The 18,779-nt window shown below is 36.2% G+C and overlaps 1 protein-coding gene across 1 annotated transcript; it reads right to left on the bottom strand.

The window, feature by feature from the left end:
• Positions 1-2,764: 2,764 nt before the first annotated feature.
• LOC138320183 (cell adhesion molecule 2-like) lies at positions 2,765-17,576 on the bottom strand. The gene is made up of 5 exons (XM_069263227.1): positions 17,527-17,576; positions 7,299-7,599; positions 4,695-5,006; positions 3,088-3,387; positions 2,765-2,796 (listed from the first exon to the last, which is right to left on the bottom strand). The coding sequence occupies exons 2-5, from the start codon at positions 7,387-7,389 to the stop codon at positions 2,765-2,767; spliced, it is 735 nt and encodes a 244-aa protein (XP_069119328.1). The 5' UTR covers positions 7,390-7,599; positions 17,527-17,576.
• Positions 17,577-18,779: the final 1,203 nt, after the last annotated feature.

Genomic DNA, 18,779 nt, shown 5'->3' with positions numbered 1-18,779 from the left:
TGAACAAACTTGGTAGCCCTTCATCCAGCCCGCTATAGGTCAAATTTCAGGACTCTAGGTCTCCAAGATTTTGGAGATGTTTAAATGGAAAAGTTGACGTCGGACGGCCGGACGAACGGACGGACGGACGGCCGGACGGCCGGACGACGGCCGGACGACGGACGCTGCACCATAGTAATAAGCTCACTTGACCTTCGGGCAGGTGAGCTAAAAATGATTTTTTTAAACAATGTATCTAACAAATTGAATTTTCTTTACATTATCAAGTTATATGTATTCATTTATTATCAACCGCATACTGGCTACTGTCCCCCTAGTAGATGCACTATCCTGTTACATTTTTGTAAATGATTGTTAAATTATTGTAAGGCCAAAAAAATATCTGTTAAGGGTTACATCGGCAACAAAAATAGGTCAGTAGGTAGGGATTTATTTGGTCAAGTTCAGATGTATTAGCAGGGTGTTTACTAAACAGATATATGGCTCTAATTATCAATAAAACGATTAAACATTGGTGTCTTTCACTCTTGACTCTTTATTTAACAATGAACGTTATTAATGGCTCAGATTGGCCTAGAGTAAAACTATTAATAGGAGTATCCTTTTAAGTAAAGACAAAAATTAGGGTCGAGGTAAAAACTAGGGTCGGTCGGCTAACCCTAAACAGACATTTTTTTTCATTTTATTTTTTTTAACCTTATGCATATGTGGAAGGGATATACCTGGTATGCTTGATATTAAGAATTTCTGTGTTAAACTTTAGTCTTAATACAAACAACGCAATATATCACACGTGACCCAATCAGCTATGTCTGGCAATATATCAGGAGAATATCGATCTTTTCTAAGTATTTTTTTTCAAATTGAAGATTATGATTAATGTAATGATAATTTTAGTCCCAGATCAACAAATTGGTTGTGGCTATGCCACACAGAAGAACCGTGTGATCAACTGGGAAAATTATATTAGACGGGAAAAGTAATATCTTGAAGCGGCATATAAATGAATTACAATTCTGTATCATAGTGTTGTATATTTTAATTTTATACCTATATGTACTTATGCTGCCATTTTGTATTGTTAAAGTGCCAGACTGAGTGTACACCTAGTTGTCATCGGAAATTCACACACACGTTGTGTAACAAATAGCAGGAGGCAGTATGGTTGTGGTAGAGCAAGACACGCGTTTATGAGTGTTTTGAGTGGATTCCATGGATGCAGTCGTTGGAAAGAAGTAATAGCTAGAACATAGACGTATGATACTTCGTAATGGTGGCAAGTGGTTAAGTTTAACTTTTTTCAGCCAATCAAAGCATTACTAAAGTATGTATAAAAACTTACATTACCTATGAATTATATCGTACAGCCTCAGGTTTAAGGTTTAGCTTCAGGTTTATTTTGAAGGAGAGCATGAGTACCTAGTGAAAAACCACCGACCATCAGTCAGTAGCGGACAGTACTCCAAGAATGGAAGAAGAATACACAACATTTTGTAATCGGTCTAGAAACGCGCATACCGGGTAATTCGTATTTCAAAGCTGACAATAAAAGTTAAAATGCGGCCTATTTTCTAAGACAAGCCCCGCAAAGGTTACAACAATTAGTGTACAATACCGGTAGATGATATGCAATGGACAGATACCAGCTGCTAAGTATAGCTGTACATATAGACTAGACTGAGTTAATTTTGGTTTAGCTTTTTGATGTTTAACTACATTGTAGTATGCTCATTTGGTGACATGAAGGGGCTGACGGCCGATTAGGGGTGCCCCCTCAGCCAAGATTCTTTGACTCTTTCTGGTACGTCTACTGGGCCGGACATGTATTCATCCACTTTGGATGGATAGGCAGCTAAGAGATGTGTCTAATATCACCAACCAATGCATCCTTTGACGCACCTATGTGATGTACGTGCTTTATATTGGGGTCACTGAGCGCATTTTGGACACTTGTAGAGAGAAACATAAAGCAAATGATAATCTTCGACATAATGCATCGATTATGATTTTAAAGGTAGGTCTTGCCCAATGAAATATAAAGACTACGAAATTGAGACGTGGCTTTTGTTTCTTCTATTGCTACATGCCTTAAATCCATCCCTAGAGATATCCTAGGGTGCTACCGATTTGCATTCTAATTTCCTCCGCTTTGTTTCCGATTCATATACATTTCTTTTCTCACACGCTTTCGTTCAGCCATTTTGTTTACTTTAAGTGCGTAACAATGCGCATGCGCGAAACGTCGACAACACGATCCATCGCAGCTTCATTTGCATACTATATTGCCAGCCTGACATCGTAATAATATTAAGGATTTCCTTCAATTTTGTATTCAAGACACATTTGTTTAATCTCATACGCATTAAAAAATTAAATTGAGGTTTTTTATATGCTTTTCTTCCGTTTATCGGATATCACAAAAAATATTTATTTGGTTGGGCGAAACCCAGCTTTCAAGATATAGCATCACTGACACACTTACACCTGATATCCAGTGTAACGGAGGCCGTCCTCTCTCCCAGCGTCACGTCCTCGTTCTGGACCACACACCTCACCACGTTACCGTCCTGGTACCTGTCAGGTATGAGTTGTAGGATCTGTGTAGATATAAAACCCCCGTAACTTCCTGACGTGTTGGTGACGGCCGCTGTGTTAGGTATCCGTGTTGTACCGTTGTACCACGTGATGTGTACGTGTCTGTTGTACTCCTGTGTTGTACAGGTCAAGGTCAGAGTATTGGTACCGCCGCCACCACCACTCTCCGTTACCGGTTTATACTGATACTGTCAGGTCCGACTAGAAAATTTCAAAGTGATTAATGAATTGTAATAAAAAGATCAGAAATGTTACCAAACTCACACTATTTGGTTCGACTGTAAAACAATTATAAACAATGTTTACACCAAATATTTATATTTTTTAGTATGAATTCCTACACAATGTCATATATCTAACTGGTTCCAAACACATTTGTTGTTAAAATCACTGATATTTTATCTTATAGATATATCATTTGATACCATTATTTAAGAAATTAAGAAAGTTTTAAACGGCGCACGACATTATTATCATATATCAAACACTTACATCTAGCAATGAACACTTGTGATTGCTCACTTCCGGTCCATGTGGTATCACTCTGACTTCCGGTACAGGTACAAGTCTGACCATTGGCCTGACGTGTAAGGGTCACCGTAATCACTGAAGTGTGACGGTCTCCTTGACTCCCTGTGGTAGGTGTTGTCATGGTAACTGTAGGTGGACACGTCCACTGGAGACTAGGTATGGGTTTACCACCGGTCACGTGACATGTCAAGTCCACGACTGAGTTCTCTTGTCCTTCAGTGGTTGGATCTACACTCACTGTAACAGGGGTACTCGGGAGGTCTGTGGGTTAGAGCGAAAGTACGTTAGTATCTAATATAATATTACGAGAATAATCAGCAAATTGGTCAATATCTTCGTGAACCATATTTCATCTTTTGATTGTATGATACATGAGACTTAAATTTATTGACGGTCGTTGTTTGTCTAATTTCTGAGAGATGTAGATGTAATTCTTCTAATTTTTCCCAACTAATATTATCTCTAATACACAATAATCTGGTTTTACTGTAAACCCGTGATATCAACTTTAATGTTTTACAAATAATCGTTCGCATTCCTTTTTATTTTCACGAATTTCGCGATCAAAGCGGATTCGCCAAAGTTTATCCCCGCAAATACATATTACTAAATGTAAGATACGTATCAAATAAAAGATTACTCTATCAATGGTATCAGGATTGACTGTTACATTTCAAGCTTTCAGGAAGAGAAAACAAAATGTCAAAAATAGAACATTTAGTCAATGACAAACTAACTAATACTCCCAAATTACCTTAAGAGTTACATCTTATCTCAAACCATGGCAACCAAATATTTCCACTGTTATTGTTATTGACGTATGTGATGTGACAAATTATAGGCATTCATACGTTACATAAGTAACAAAGTTTTGTACAAAATTGATCAAAAGCTAAAAAAATGATCGGTCATTTTACAAAACTTGCGTATAGTGACATAGTTATAACGGCAAACAAAGTTTCGGAAATGACCAGTGCTTTAGGAATTTTCAAGATATTCTAAGCAAAAAACAGACGGTCAGACAGACAAGCTGATTCCAGTATACCCTCCTCCTAACCTCGATACGTCGGGATTGGGGCAATTTCCTCTTCCTACTACCCTAGGCATATGTCACTTCAAAATAGATGTTTTTGCTTGTTTGTTTTTTAGCCGCTAAACACTAGGTGGTGTAGAAGTTTTGTGTGGGGGAACTCTCCTTCCTTTTCAATGTAGGGTATGATTTTTACAGATTTTTTTTATTTATACCCATAATACGTCTATAAATTGTTAATGGACATTCTGGTGTATCCATAATTATATGAAATGTAACTAATTCTAAGATCCCAGTGTTTTCTGTCAGTGGCAAATACAGAAAAAAATACATGGGGTAGGTGCTTTCCGACAACACAAATACTGATAAATTGGAGCTAATGGAGAGTTGGTGAGGAGTGCAGGCGTGTCGAGGGGTTGTTGCCTGCATGGCTCTACAATGATCTAAGAACACTTTTATGTGAGATTGAAATTGGCGTATTACCTTCCATCATATAAGTATACATTTACCCAATCGAGTGCCATACATATATACTTACAGTTGATATCCAGTGTAACTGAAGCCGTCCTCTCTCCCAGCGTCACGTCCTCGTTCTGAACCACACACCTGACCACGTTACCGTCCTGGTACCTGTCAGGTACGAGTTGTAGGACCTGTGTAGATATAAAACCCACGTAACTTCCTGACGTGTTGGTGACGACCGCTGTGTTAGGTATCCGTGTTGTACCGTTGTACCACGTGATGTGTACGTGTCTGTTGTACTCCTGTGTTGTACAGGTCAAGGTCAGAGTATTGGTACCGTCCGCCACCACCACTTTGTTACCGGTTATACTTACACTGTCAGGTCCGACTGTAAAAGGAAAGGAGACATTGATTTACCATGTTTCCTTTTGAATCTTTTTTTTATTTGTTTTTTTTTTTTTGCGTTGCATAATTATGATATCTATATTTTAGAAAGATTATTGAAATTGAAATTGGAAACTTGGTACAAATACTCAACATATTACCTTTGGCGTAAGAAATAATAAAATATATTTTCCTCTTTTCACTCCCTTAGGCTATTGTAGTTTATATGAGAAACTCAATAAAATCAATGAATTGTATGTCATTGTATGTTTACTGCCATTATAACATTGTTACATTATCATGATAATTTGCTATTGATATAGCCAAAGATGAAAAACGGGGCACTGCCATAAATGTCTTAAATTTTTCTTTGATATGCAAGTGCACGCATGAAAAGTGAATAATTTATACATTATACCATGAATGAGTAATGTTGTTGTGCAGATAAAGAACAATGAGGGCACAGTGTCTTATTTGTAAATATCTAGCATCATATTTGATTTCAATTTATTTTAACTTTCGTGTGTATCAAGCAAGTCAAATACAAAGATGGTATGAACACAGATTTGTCACTATAAAGAATGTGCTGTGTATTGGGCATTATCTTTTTAAACACATACGATAGCCGATTCATGAATCAACTTAAATGTTAAATGATATGTATCGTAGAATTTAAGATAACGTGCTGCCTTTTGTTCACCAAAAATATGTTTAGCAAAGCAAGAATATACGTACAATTGTACATAAATTGCTTTGCTAAAGTCAATTGGATAATTTAAAGACATGTTTAAAGCAAAACTTCCAAGCATAAAGCAGTTTTGTATATTCTATTCAATCTCTTAAAAGAAATACGAGTAATCAAGATAATTGGAAATATATATATATAAAAAAAACATATAAACTATTTTTCCATCTTACGCTTGTTAAATTATTTCCTTAATTGTATTTTGATGTGATAGTCGGAATAGAATTGATTAGATAAATCATTAGCTGCTACTTCTCTGCGTAAAAAAACGCTATTCTTTTTTTTTAAATTATTTTTTTAAACAAAAAAATCAGTTCAAATGAAAAGAACAATTAGTAGTGCTGTTAATATGCAAAGTTTAAACGAAACTGGACTGTGGGCAGTTTCTGTTGAATTTTCAACACCTTTAGAATATAAACTTCAGCTTTATGAAGTCTAATCAGAATTGTTTTAGAGACATGAAGAACTGGTATCAGGTATGTTAAAATCATGCAGTGAACTGTTGTGATTAAACTGCGAAGTGTTAAAATATACTGTTCGGATAATTATAATATTTGACTAAAACTAAACCTATGGAAATTTGTATGCGATTTTTTTAACCTAGATTAAGGACTATTTAAAGATTATACATGAACATTTGCTTATAGCTAGTAAAAACAGTTCAAATTCTGTATTGTCCACCAATTACTTCAGATTGTAAATTTTATATTTGTACAATTGTGTATGTATACACATTTTTTTCCAATCCAGCTGCTGGTTCCTTATTTCTGTTATTACCACGAAACAATATACTCAAAACTAGGAGATAAAAACAGGCCAAAATCCGGAAATGAAAATTAACTCTCTATCAATTTTAAGGAAAAAAAGAAATAATCGAATTGTCTGACAAACTTTAGACTTACTTTCGTTGATTTTGTTAAAGATATACAGATTGGACTTTGAAATCGTGTCCCGCGGGAAAAGTCTCACACCTACATTTAGGCTGCCATGTTTTGATTCCTCGTTTTCAGCACGACAAGATTTGAAATTTTCTCTATAGAGGAAATGTGTCATCAGAATATACTTTGAAAGTACTGTAATTAAGTACTTTTAGAACTACACATAGACAGGAATAAACGCAAATTGATAGTCTGTGTGTTGTCGAGTTCAGCTCACGACACCGTCAGCCGTAACGTCATAAATCCTGTTTCTAAAGATGACGGCACATATTTTGTATAATGGCATGTTGCCAGGTTTTCCGCCTTTGAGAGATACAATATCGAAACTATTCCAGTCGGACATATTTCTTTCTGTACTGTATATGAGAATTGTTGATATATTGCTAACCACAAAAACATACCTCAATAATGTTGATGAATTGCATATAAAAATCAATGATTGGACTACAAGTTTAAAAATTTAAAATCATTATGAGATTATAACCCTAACTATATCTTCAATTTCTTCATGTATCTGCGCTCTTCTCAGACTTTGCATTCAATTCATATAAAGATACATAGCAAAAACAGTAAGATTTTTCAAAACTTCACAAAACTGGATAAATTAACTTACATCTAACAATGAACACTGGTGATTGCTCACTTCCCGGTCCATGTGGTATTACTCTGATTTCCGGTACAATTACAAGACTGACTATTGGCATGTCGTGTAAGTGTCACTGTGATCACTGAAGTGTGACGATCTCCTTCACTCCCTGTGGTAGGTGTTGCCATGGTAACTGTAGGCGGACACGTCCACTGGAGACTGGGTATTGGTTTACCACCGGTCACGTGACATGTCAAGTCCACAGCGGAGTTCTCTCGTCCTTCTGTGGTGGGGTCTATACTCACTGTTACAGGGGTACTCGGGAGGTCTGTGGGTTAGAACGAAATGCATATTAGTTACTAGGATCACTTTAAAGTTAAACGTTTACGTGCTCACGTAAAAACAGTTTGTGTAAGACAAGAAAATTTTTTTTTATGTATGGTGAAAAATATTTTTTTTTTTTATGTAGGATGACAAATGTGTTTCTTTATGTAAGACAATCAATATTTATTTATGTAAGGTGAAATATATTTATTTCTTATCTAACACAAACTGTTTTACGTGAGCACTTAAAAGAAAAAAATATTTTTCACCCTACATAAAAAAAATTGTTTGTCCTACATTAAAAAAATATATTTTTCATGTCACTTCTGTGCCGCCGTAACAAACACATCTTGAAGACTGCGCGATATTGTTGTTAAAAATATGTCCATTGAGGGTAACTGCATTCCATGCGTAAACGGGCATGATAAATTTGTCCCTTACGAGTTCCAAAAGTTAAAATAAGTAGGTACGTTTCTTGTCAAGTTTCTATCAAGCAATGCTTTTAATACTGACGTTAGTTGGGTTGGATTAATATTAGAAGGCAGTTTGTTCCAGTGGTCTATTGTGGATGGTAAAACTGATTGTTTATAAGAGGTGAATGCACATAGAATTGAGATAATGAATGTATGATCAGAGCTCCGAGTTTCATATCTATGCACATCTAAGGCGGTGCTAGGAATAAGGTTTGATAGGTAAAACTCACGGCCGGCTAGGTGAAATGTGAGCAGTTACTTTTGAATTACTAGCATTGTTAATGCATGCAATGTATAAAAGATCTGAAATTCTTAATGTTAATATCAGTGTACATTTTACCGTTCAACTGATTTAACCATCGCATGCCTTAAGTGGCATATGATATTATTGTCCAATGAATGAAAGTGGAACAAATTTATCCATGAATGAATAATTTAGTGTATGACATAAAGTGTTCGTAGCGTAGAAATTTTGTTGTTTTCAATGTTAATTGCAATGCAGTCACTAGTAAAAATCAGTCATTTCTCTTCGATATAGTTTAAGAGTCTATTGCTGCCATAACGGTTGATTAAATTCATAACAGTTTTTCATGATTTGTAGAAGCTAATTTTGCAAACGATGTCGTATCTTTTGCTTATTTGGTGTTTCAGTAATAAGAAACACTAACGAATTTAGCAACAATAAGCAGTTGGTAAAATATCATGTGTTTATCTAGTCAAACATCCTAACATAACCTCTTTTAACTTAAATATATGATCCATCAACCAATTCATGAAAACTAGTTATTAATATTTGGTTGGTAAATTCACACCAATTATCAAAACCAAAAAAAAAAAAAAAATTTGTGTTTTACATAGGAATCACTACATTAATATTGGCAGAATTGGCTTGTAGTAAATGTATCGCATAAAATAGGATTTGTTGGTAAATATTGACACATAAAGATGACATTCTGATAACTTCGTGGACACAATCTTTACAAAAAAACGTTAGGTTCGTAATTTTGGTCATAAAGTTCATTATCTACAGAGATTTCCGGAAAAGTACCCACCATCTAATACCGTTATCGAGTACAGGTTGTGTTATGCATTTGTAGCATTACAATACAGAGCACATAACACTTGGGTATACCAATGGCGTCAACATGGCAAAACTCTTTTGTTAAGACATTTCCAATAATCATTATATCTGTTAATAAGCGGTTCCGGTTATCTCCCTTTGCATGTTTCATTGCTATTTTGAAGGTCTGCAAAAATTTTCGGCCAATCCGTTTGTACGCGGATAATAGGGCTCGGATGTAATATGCCGGATCCCGTTCTGTTTCATGAACACTTAAATTCTTTGACGTGAACTGTGGTCCAATGTCAGAGACTAGTTGTCGTGGAAGACCATACTGACTGAAACAACGAATGCGTAGTTTCTCAATGGTGAGACTTGTAGTCGTCGATTTCATTGGATATATTCCGGTTACTTGGAATGGGAATCAACAACAATTAGGAACATGTAGTCTATGAAGGGGCCAGCAAAGTCCACACGCAATTATGCCAAGGGGTAGTTGGCAAGTCCATGGGTGTACAGGTGCTGCTTTCGGCAAATTACTGGTAGTTTGACAACCAATGTGCGACTTTCACATTTGAAATCATTGTCATTGTGTATCCACCACACATATGAGCGTGCTAAATTCTTCATTCTTATAATGCTAGGTATACATTATGTAGTTCTTCTAGCAAAGTAGCCTGGTGGGTTTCTGGCACAACTACGCGATTTCCTCCACATGACGCAGCTTTGATGACAAGTAAACTCTCACGGTTACAATAGTGTTTGGATTGGTCATCTTTTGGAAAGTTGCTTGTTCCCCGAAAAACATTGTCAAGAAACTCCTAATAGTACGCGGTCAAGTTGTGTTTCTCTCCGTACTTGGACATGAGAAACAGGTAAGCTCGCCAGTTGAGATGTATAAAGCACACATGCTTCATCTATGTAGTCTGTTCTAGCAGAGGACAGCAGTAACCTGCTGATTCCTTCAGCGTTGCAGTGGTTCGTTCTTGGTACGGCGGTACTCAATGTCATATGAGTGACCAGCAAGGAAAAGTGCGGAGCTTTGCAACTAGCCTCAGTCATCAGAGTATTGACTTATGTGGGTGAATGGCTTATGAATTCTCTATCCCGTACGCAATTCGTTCTGGCTGGCATTTTCTAGGATCTGTGCAAACCTAATGTATTCAGTTTGGTTTGGTTTGTTTATTTTTACGTCCTATTAACAGCCAGGGTCATGTAAGGACGTGCTAGGTTTGTTGGTGGAGGAAAGCCGGAGTACCCGGAGAAAAACCACCGACCAGCGGTCAGTACCTGGCAACTGCCCCACATGGGATTCGAACCCGCATCCCAGAGGTGGAGGGCTTGTGGTAATATGTCGGGACATCTTAACCACTCGGCCACCGAGTCCATTGATAAGCGTAATTAAGTTTATCATATTAATAAATTACAACATATATCACAATTCATATCAAGTACTTGTTAAAGATTTATATATTTTATATATAAAAGCCTGAATACATATATAAAATATATAAATCTTTAACAAGTACTTGATATGAATTGTGATATATGTTGTAATTTATTATATGATAACTTAATTACCCTTATCAATGGACTGTGGTCTGCACTAGCCTACATATGCATATCACATGTATGTATGCGGCCGCGGTCGCTTCATCTTTGCCAATAAAAAGAAGAAAATACATCGGCATCTTTCTAGAGAACATATTTGGCAACTGAATAAAGAATATAATATGTGTTTATTTAAGGATTTATAAGTTCTTGATTCATGTACTAGCCAACATACATATGTAGGTATGTACGGCCGCGGTCGCTTCAACTTTGCAATTGATCAGCTCATAAAAAAGAACATACATTGGCATCTTTCTAGAGAACACATTCGGCAACTGAATAAATTAATAAATAATATAATTTGTGTTCAATTATGGATTTATGAGTTCTTGGTTCATGTTAGGTCTCAAAATTTAATACGAAACCACATGCATGTGGTAGTCCTACCGCTCGGATGTTGCACTTTAAATTGCTACATCATGCACATCATCTTCTTGGCTCGGGTAAAATTTCGTAACGTAGCCTTCAAACCTGTACTATGCCCCAGGACAAGGCATGCGACAACCATTGACAAGGATGTGTATTTTACGGTCGGTTGATTTTGTACCTGACATCTTCATTGTATACATCCTGTATTTTGGTATCCCACTGGTATTCATATCAATCAATCGACTCAATCAAATTATTTAATTGCATAGAAGCAGAAATTTAGATATATGTAGCTATTTATACTATTTATGTCTCTGATATACAAATGTGACAGAACTTGTCTGGCAGAAAATACCACTGATGATTTGTAACGATGTGGTCTCATATCATACAGTTCCAATTCAGATTGTTTAAATGTTTTATATGTATCTTCAGTTTTTTTGGGCATTCTAAATTTCGTCACTGTCGAACTAGGTGTAATGAAAACAAACATCGGGTACTCATTACTAAAAACTAACAAAAATAAATAAAACAGTAATTATAATTTCTCTGGATTTCGTCTTCTTGTTACGGAATGTATCCTTTCTTATTTTCCGACCGATCCTTAAATTCCATACACCAAAATGGAGATGGGATTTTTCCTCTTCAAATAATTTCTTCCAATCTTCGTTGGTATCCAACATACATATCTGTGTCTATATTTATCAACTTTACCTGTATTTTTCACGCTAAAACCAGCGTTGTCTGAACCAGAAACATATATACATAGTGATTGGAAACTCCTTCTTTGTCTTTGTTGACAGGCAGCGGGACACTCCGGTTTATAAGCATTTTCCCTTTGCTAAACTATTTTGAAGTGTATTCTTTTAAACATGATTTCATTTATATCATGGTTTGATGTGACCAGATTTCGCGATTGATGTTAATATGATTTTTGAAAGCATGAAAAATCAGCAATTTTACCTGGTTTTCGAAAATCAGGACTTTCAAAACCGGAAGTGCATTGGTTTTATTAATAAACAAGTTAAGAAAAAAAATTCTATCCAAAATCGTATTCAAACCATCTGAAACTTACTGAACTTTTATAACATATCCAAGTTATTCTGCTGTATTTAACTATTTAAAAGTTTATCTAAAAACCCCTAAGCACATACAGAGGTACATCTGTCTATCGTAAAAATTGCGGAGTTGTCAATCTCTCTATATATATGTTTCTGTCTGAACATACATATTGGTGCTCGTGTAATACTCCTTACTAGCGTAACCGTGACGCTCAGGCCTGCGCCGTAGCCCATTCGCGGAGGACCGCCCGCTTTGACCTTTCTGATCACCGCGGATCATGATGACCATGGCAGATCACGTGATTATGATGGATCGTGGTGTCGCCGTTTTCAAGATTCTCGGTGGCGATTTAGAGTTATATGTCACCGCGATTGTCCCTCTTCAAGAGAAATCCGACACGGTTACCACACGACATTTTAAGTATTTTGATGGTCCGATCTGTAAGCTTGTGTAAGGTCAATTTTAGAAAAACTTCTCGCCTCCAGACAATGATGCAAATATGTCTTCAATACCCGGCAATGGGTATTTCTCCACTTTTATTTTAGCATTAATGGTTACATTGAAATCTCCCACATGTACTTGTTCTGGCTTCTTCAGTACTGGGACAATCGGTGAAGCCCAATTGGCTAGCTTGTACCGGACTGATAATTCCTCACTTTTGAGTCTTTCCAGTTCCGTTTCAACCTTTTCCCTCAAAGCATAAGGTACTGTCCTCGCCTTGTGGAATGTGGGTTGTGCACTGTCTGTCATGTAGACAGTAGCTTTGATTTATTTTGTTTCCGTAGTCTTTCAAAATACTTGCTTGTGTTTGTCCCAATCGCTTTAAACTTCTGGTCTGTGTTTATAGGTGACGTCAGTACGTCAAGTACTTTGATTTCATGCCAATCGAGCTTACATTTCTGAAACAGGTCTCGACCGAATAATGCAGGTTCTTTCTGGGGCACGACAAGCAAATCCACGTTCCCTGTCTGGTTGTGGACAATGTACAGTCACATTCAGTGATCCAAGCGGTGTGCTATTCTCACCTTAATAAGTTTCCAAACGAGCAGGCGTTTCCTGCAATCTGCTACTGTTATAAGATCAGTGTGGCTTTAATTTATAGTTCTGTTATGAAACACTAGAGGTTCATAATCTGTAGTACATTCGGTATGGTTTCTTGACGTAAACCACATACGAATATGTCTCGTAGTGTATTCGTAAGGGAATTGCCGAAATTGCAGTGTATAGCGAGTCGTCGTAGCTCGGATAGTGTATGACGCGACACTCTATCCTTCGATGATAGTTCGCTGATAGCGGCCTTGTTGAAAGTGTAACATTTGTGAGGAGGCATTGATGATGTAATGAATCATTGTGGCGTTTAGGGGCTTTTTCCTCCTCCTACACCGTCATTTGAGTTCCGACTGCGCGCGCATAGTTTTATAATTTTATTACAATTGTTGAAAGAATCAATATTAACAACAAATTAAAAAATTTAGCTTATAGGGTTGTATTGAAAAAAAATTTTGGGGGGAGCTGATCCAAGTGGCGGGGCAAATCAAATCAGAACGTTTACGTCTATACTCTAGTGTCGGGAGACCCAGTGTTTTAAGTCTGTCTTCATAGGAGGATATTACTTGCTTGTCCTTCTCTATATCTAGTCGGATCCTTACATGTTGGAACATGTAGCTGTCCTCAATAGTAGACATGAATTTGTTAGCATGGTGTCCAACCGATCCTGACATTGTCTCCGAGTTAATGTGGTTTTAATTGAGATTTCCAACAAGTAATATCTGCGTAAAGTGCATGGTGTTCAGCCTTTTAAGGATTTCTAGGATTTTGTTAATATCTTCTGTGTTGTTTGAACCCCTGTAGATATTCCAAATAAGGAATTGGTAATTGGTCTCTATTTCTAAAGTTTATCGTGCAAGATACCTGGTCTTCCAAGGAGTCCAGTTCAATGTATTCTGAACTAAAGTTGCTTTTAATACATATTAATGTTCCTTTCTTCATGTTTCTCACTACATAGTGGTAATAGTTTTCCATCTTGTAGTGACGATCGTCTTTAGTATATGATGGTTTTTTTTGAAGAATTTCGGTTAGACATATTATGCCAGGATCATTTATTCGTTTAGTGTCTTCTAATTCAGCCTTGTTAGTTTGATATTGCTATTGTTATTATGCGTAGATATTGGTTTACGATTTTTTGTCAAATGATATTGAATTAAATTGCCCATATAAACTATCATGCTTTACAACTATAGGTTTATTTTGGACATATACTAATTTACTCGGAAAGTATTATAAAATTGACTGCTGCGTATCACTGAATACAGATTTTGTTAGCACTTATCTGTGGCAGTATGAAAATATAATGAACACAATAAACTGTTGGTGATTTCATGTTTAACTCTTCTGAAGTTACATATCAATATATGAATTATACATATGTCATTTGTTTCATCAAATATTGAATTGATTCCAATAGAATATTCATTGCTTGGTTAGAAAATTTCAACTCTGGACCCCCAGTAGAGTTAATGAAATTCAGATACCACTGACTCCACGTTGCATTCATTAAACGTCGTGAACACGACTCAAGTTCATGAATATTCATGAAATGTTCCAGTACATGAAGTTTTATGAATATTCATGAATTATTTGTGCATACCACTGCGAGTTATAGTTCATGAATAACTCATGAATTATCACGTATAAACATTCATGATATTTCATGATAGTTTCAAGTTCATGAATATTCTTAAAATATTCATGAACTTCTTATGAAATTTCATGAATATGTTGTTCATGAATGTTCATGATTTCATGAATAAAAGAGATCCATGAACGTTCCTAAATTCATGAATGAAAGGATTCATGAATGTTCATGAAATATTTTTTCTTACATTATTCCCATGAAGTGTATGTTCATGTATTGCATGCACATATTCATGAATAATTGAAGAATATTCATCAACGTCTCGCAAGGGGATGTGTGATATTCTTTTTCCGACCGTGTAGGCCTTGTTGCTCTTTTCTCGACTTCAAACATATTCAAGGATAAGCTTTGGAGAGGGGCTATTTCTAATTCACGATTTAGAAAACATTGATCACTTTGGTACATGTTCATCATTTTTCACTCTTTAAGATTGAGTCGAGTCGGCAAGTGATTCCGCGTTAGCGTAGCCTTTGTTAGTATTCCATATTCGGATTACTGTAATAGGGACATTGCAGGATTGTGAATGTAACGGAATCTCCATATTTCTACTGGAGAGACTCGATGAGTCTGCGTTTTGTTCTAGTACATTGTCTAAAGGGGCTTCTTGTAGGCTGATGAATCGACCAGTCTTCTTGGTTCGGTCAGAATATATGACACCTTAGTGTAGCGTCTGATGAAGGGCTTCCAATTCAAAACTCTATAATTAATTGAAACTGTAGTGTTCTGGCCAGGGCGACGGTACCACACCATATCGTTTTTCAAACGGCGTTTCAGCTCCATCTCTACGTTTTAGGCTCTTGCTGTCAGAGACGAAAATAAGTGTACGATCACACTTACGAACATCGTTCCCTGTCGAGGTATTTTTGAAGTTTAGAGACGCTCATGGAGATAGTTACGAGGTATTTGTAAAATGTAAGAGTAAGGGAAATATAATACTTATATTACATGTTACTTTATTATTTTATCTAATGGGCAGAAAGGTGTCTACACACAGAAGGTCGCCTCGACTCGTCCCTCATCCTTATTCTAGTGAAAAAATGTGGCACTAAAAGCAACCTAATGCCTAAACATATGATAGAATATATCGAAAACTACATGTTTATCAAAATATGACACTAAAAATATAAAAGAAAAGATGATGATGATCGATTTTGATCAGGCGATCTTCGGGGGAATTTTTCTAAACCATCCGCCATCGATGCGCTCGCAACACTCCGGATGCTGCTTACGTTTGTAAAACCTGAATCGATGTGCTATCACCGATGTGTAATACTATGAGGCGTTGACATAGTTCAGATAATTACATATAGCTATTAATTGTATAAAATTAGATTAATAACAGGCACAGTGTTGATAATTAAGATAATTGTATATTGATACTATGTTTGAGATAACTACATAGTGGTACTAATTAATTATTAAATGTTAAAGTACAAAGCTGACAGGTTGCATCGCTCTGTACTAGTAATTATGACCCGTGACAAGTAATTATCGGGGAAAGTTGATATGTACTTGTTATTAGGAGATATTAAAACGTGTAATGTCAGCAGTTTAGAAAAACATAGGGTAAATAGATGCAGCAGAACTGTCCCCAATTCAGTCCTGGTTGTTACCATCGACGGGAGCACGCAACATCTCTCCTAGGACGGGCTCATTCCCTATGCTAGCCAGTTTGTTGGTTACTTAACAGTGCCATTCGTCTAAGCTGACTTTCTTGCTGTTGTTTTTAACTTTATCAACCTAAAAGAATTGACTCCTTGACTTTCTGTCCGGCTACAGATGGTCTAGGGCTTAGGTGTGAAGTAAGCTTTTCGAATAAAGCCATGTAAGGAAATGTAGCCGGTTCATCAAGTACACTCAAGTTCTATGGTAATTGTGTAAGTTTTGAGGTCTATTGATTGCACAAACAAGGCATTGACATTGTAAGTGTCCGGAACATCGTTCGCTAGAAAGTACTGTTCAATACGTTCTGTATGTGTTCCCAGTTCTCGATGATTTCGTCGAAACTCCTCAATTGAATCTTTTAGAAAATCCCATGATGTGTTGCTCTTCCTCATCGCCACGATGTTACAACATAGCATTACAACACAGAGTACGCAACACCTGGTTATACAAATGGCGTCAATAATGGCGTATGTTATGATCATGCATAGATTGTTCAAAAAGCGGCATATTTTCAAAAACAAATCATTCTACGGGGACCATTAATATTTCTAATGTTTTTTCGGGAGTTTTTTTTAAGTTAAAATGTTAAAGATGTATAGATGATGGCCTAATGATTAATTATTAAAGAGTTTGAGTTGGTTAGACTATATATAATTGAAACTAACGTACAGCAGCTGACAGAACACTAATTAACTATCATTTTGTGCATATTTGTAAAGGGGAAACTTCTTTTTGCAAAAACATTGGCTCTATGGTATTATAGCATAGATGCATTTTTGAATCAAGAATATGATTATTACACTCATTTATTTAAAAAATCGTCCTTTAATTTGATTTGAAATTTACTTGGGATTTTTTTCTAGTTCGAAACAGTTAATTACTTTAGGCAGACTTATCTACAAATGATTTAATTTTAATTACATATTTTTACTACAATTTAATGCCGTGTCAACTGTTTAGGATACTGCCCAATACTATACAAAAAAATATACTTACAGTTGAAATTCAGTGTAACTGAGGCCGTCTTCTCTCCAAGTGTCACGTCCATTCGTTCATGGACCACACACCTGAACACGTTACCGTACATGGTACCTTCTCAGGTACGGGTGTTGGGACCTGTGTAGTAGATATATAACCCCCCGTAAACTTCCTGTCGTGCACCCTTGGAGACGGCCCGCTGCATTAGGCTACTCAGTGTTGTAATGTTGTACCACGTGATGTGTAAGTGGTGGTTGTCTCGCCTTACTCATGTGTTGTAATGGTCAGGTTCAGAGTATTGGTACGTTCCGCCACCACCACTTCATCGTTTACGGGTTATACTTACACTGTCTGGTCCGACTGCCAAAAAAAGTTAACAACAATTGGATATTGCATATCAGGCCCTATATTTTATATAGTGGAGGCCTCAAATTAGACTCTCATTGTAATGATAAACAATATCGGTACGAATATGGTTATTGTAATGTTAGGTACAACGAAAACATAAATAAACAATGCATTAAAATAGGGTTCATTCAAACCGTAACCTGTTTTAAATTCCAATATTTCAAAACACAATCTCTGATCAATTACTGCAAGAGCCACATATAAATCTAGAAATTAAGATGCAGTCGGTCTTGATGAGTGACAAATATATGACAGTCGAAATGAAGCTTGTAACTTGGAAATGTGATTAAATCTTCATAATTATTATATATAAACTTTAAACGGACATGAACCTAACTAAATGTTGAGAGTTTGAGTAAATACATATTGCTGGCTTGCCAGATACATACTAAATAATATAGTACAATTTTTATACAAATATGTCAAATAAAAAATAATTGAAAAGGAAATTCCATATTTCTACAATGTACATTTTGGTGCGACCCGGTCGAGAAAACTATGAGGAGTGAGATAAAAATAGTCGCATTGAACTTTAGTGAACTCCAACAATGCACCGCAAAAATTAAGTAAATGTTAACAAAATGGCGTGTCAAAAAGTGGGTAAAGCGAATACAAACAAATTCCGATACAAAACGGAATTCGGCAAGTGTCCATCAACGCACGCGATTATGAAATGAGGTAAATATAAATGGATCGCAGCAAAACAAGAGAAAGGAGGAACTTCCCATTTTATACTTGCGTGATGTACAATTACGACAACAACAACCCTTCGCGGTGCCCCGTCGAATGAAATCTTTCGTTTGACTTTCGATTTACATCATTCTAACGCTAAAAAATATTGCTTATAGTGATTATTAATAAAT

Source organism: Argopecten irradians, chromosome 3, assembly GCF_041381155.1.
Source record: "Argopecten irradians isolate NY chromosome 3, Ai_NY, whole genome shotgun sequence".
Classification (NCBI taxonomy): Eukaryota; Metazoa; Mollusca; class Bivalvia; order Pectinida; family Pectinidae; genus Argopecten; species Argopecten irradians.
This window is presented reverse-complemented; position numbering and strand designations above follow the sequence as displayed.

What these genes read in the sequence shown, in the direction of transcription:
- LOC138320183 (XM_069263227.1), bottom strand. Translation starts at nt 7,389, where the DNA reads ATGCCAATAGTCAGTCTTGTAATTGTACCGGAAATCAGAGTAATACCA. An exon ending in ACCAGTGTTCATTGTTAGAT is followed by an intron (nt 5,007 to 7,298) that starts GTAAGTTAATTT and finishes TTCCTTTTACAG; the next exon opens with TCGGACCTGACAGTGTAAGT. An exon ending in ACAAGTGTTCATTGCTAGAT is followed by an intron (nt 2,797 to 3,087) that starts GTAAGTGTTTGA and finishes GAAATTTTCTAG; the next exon opens with TCGGACCTGACAGTATCAGT.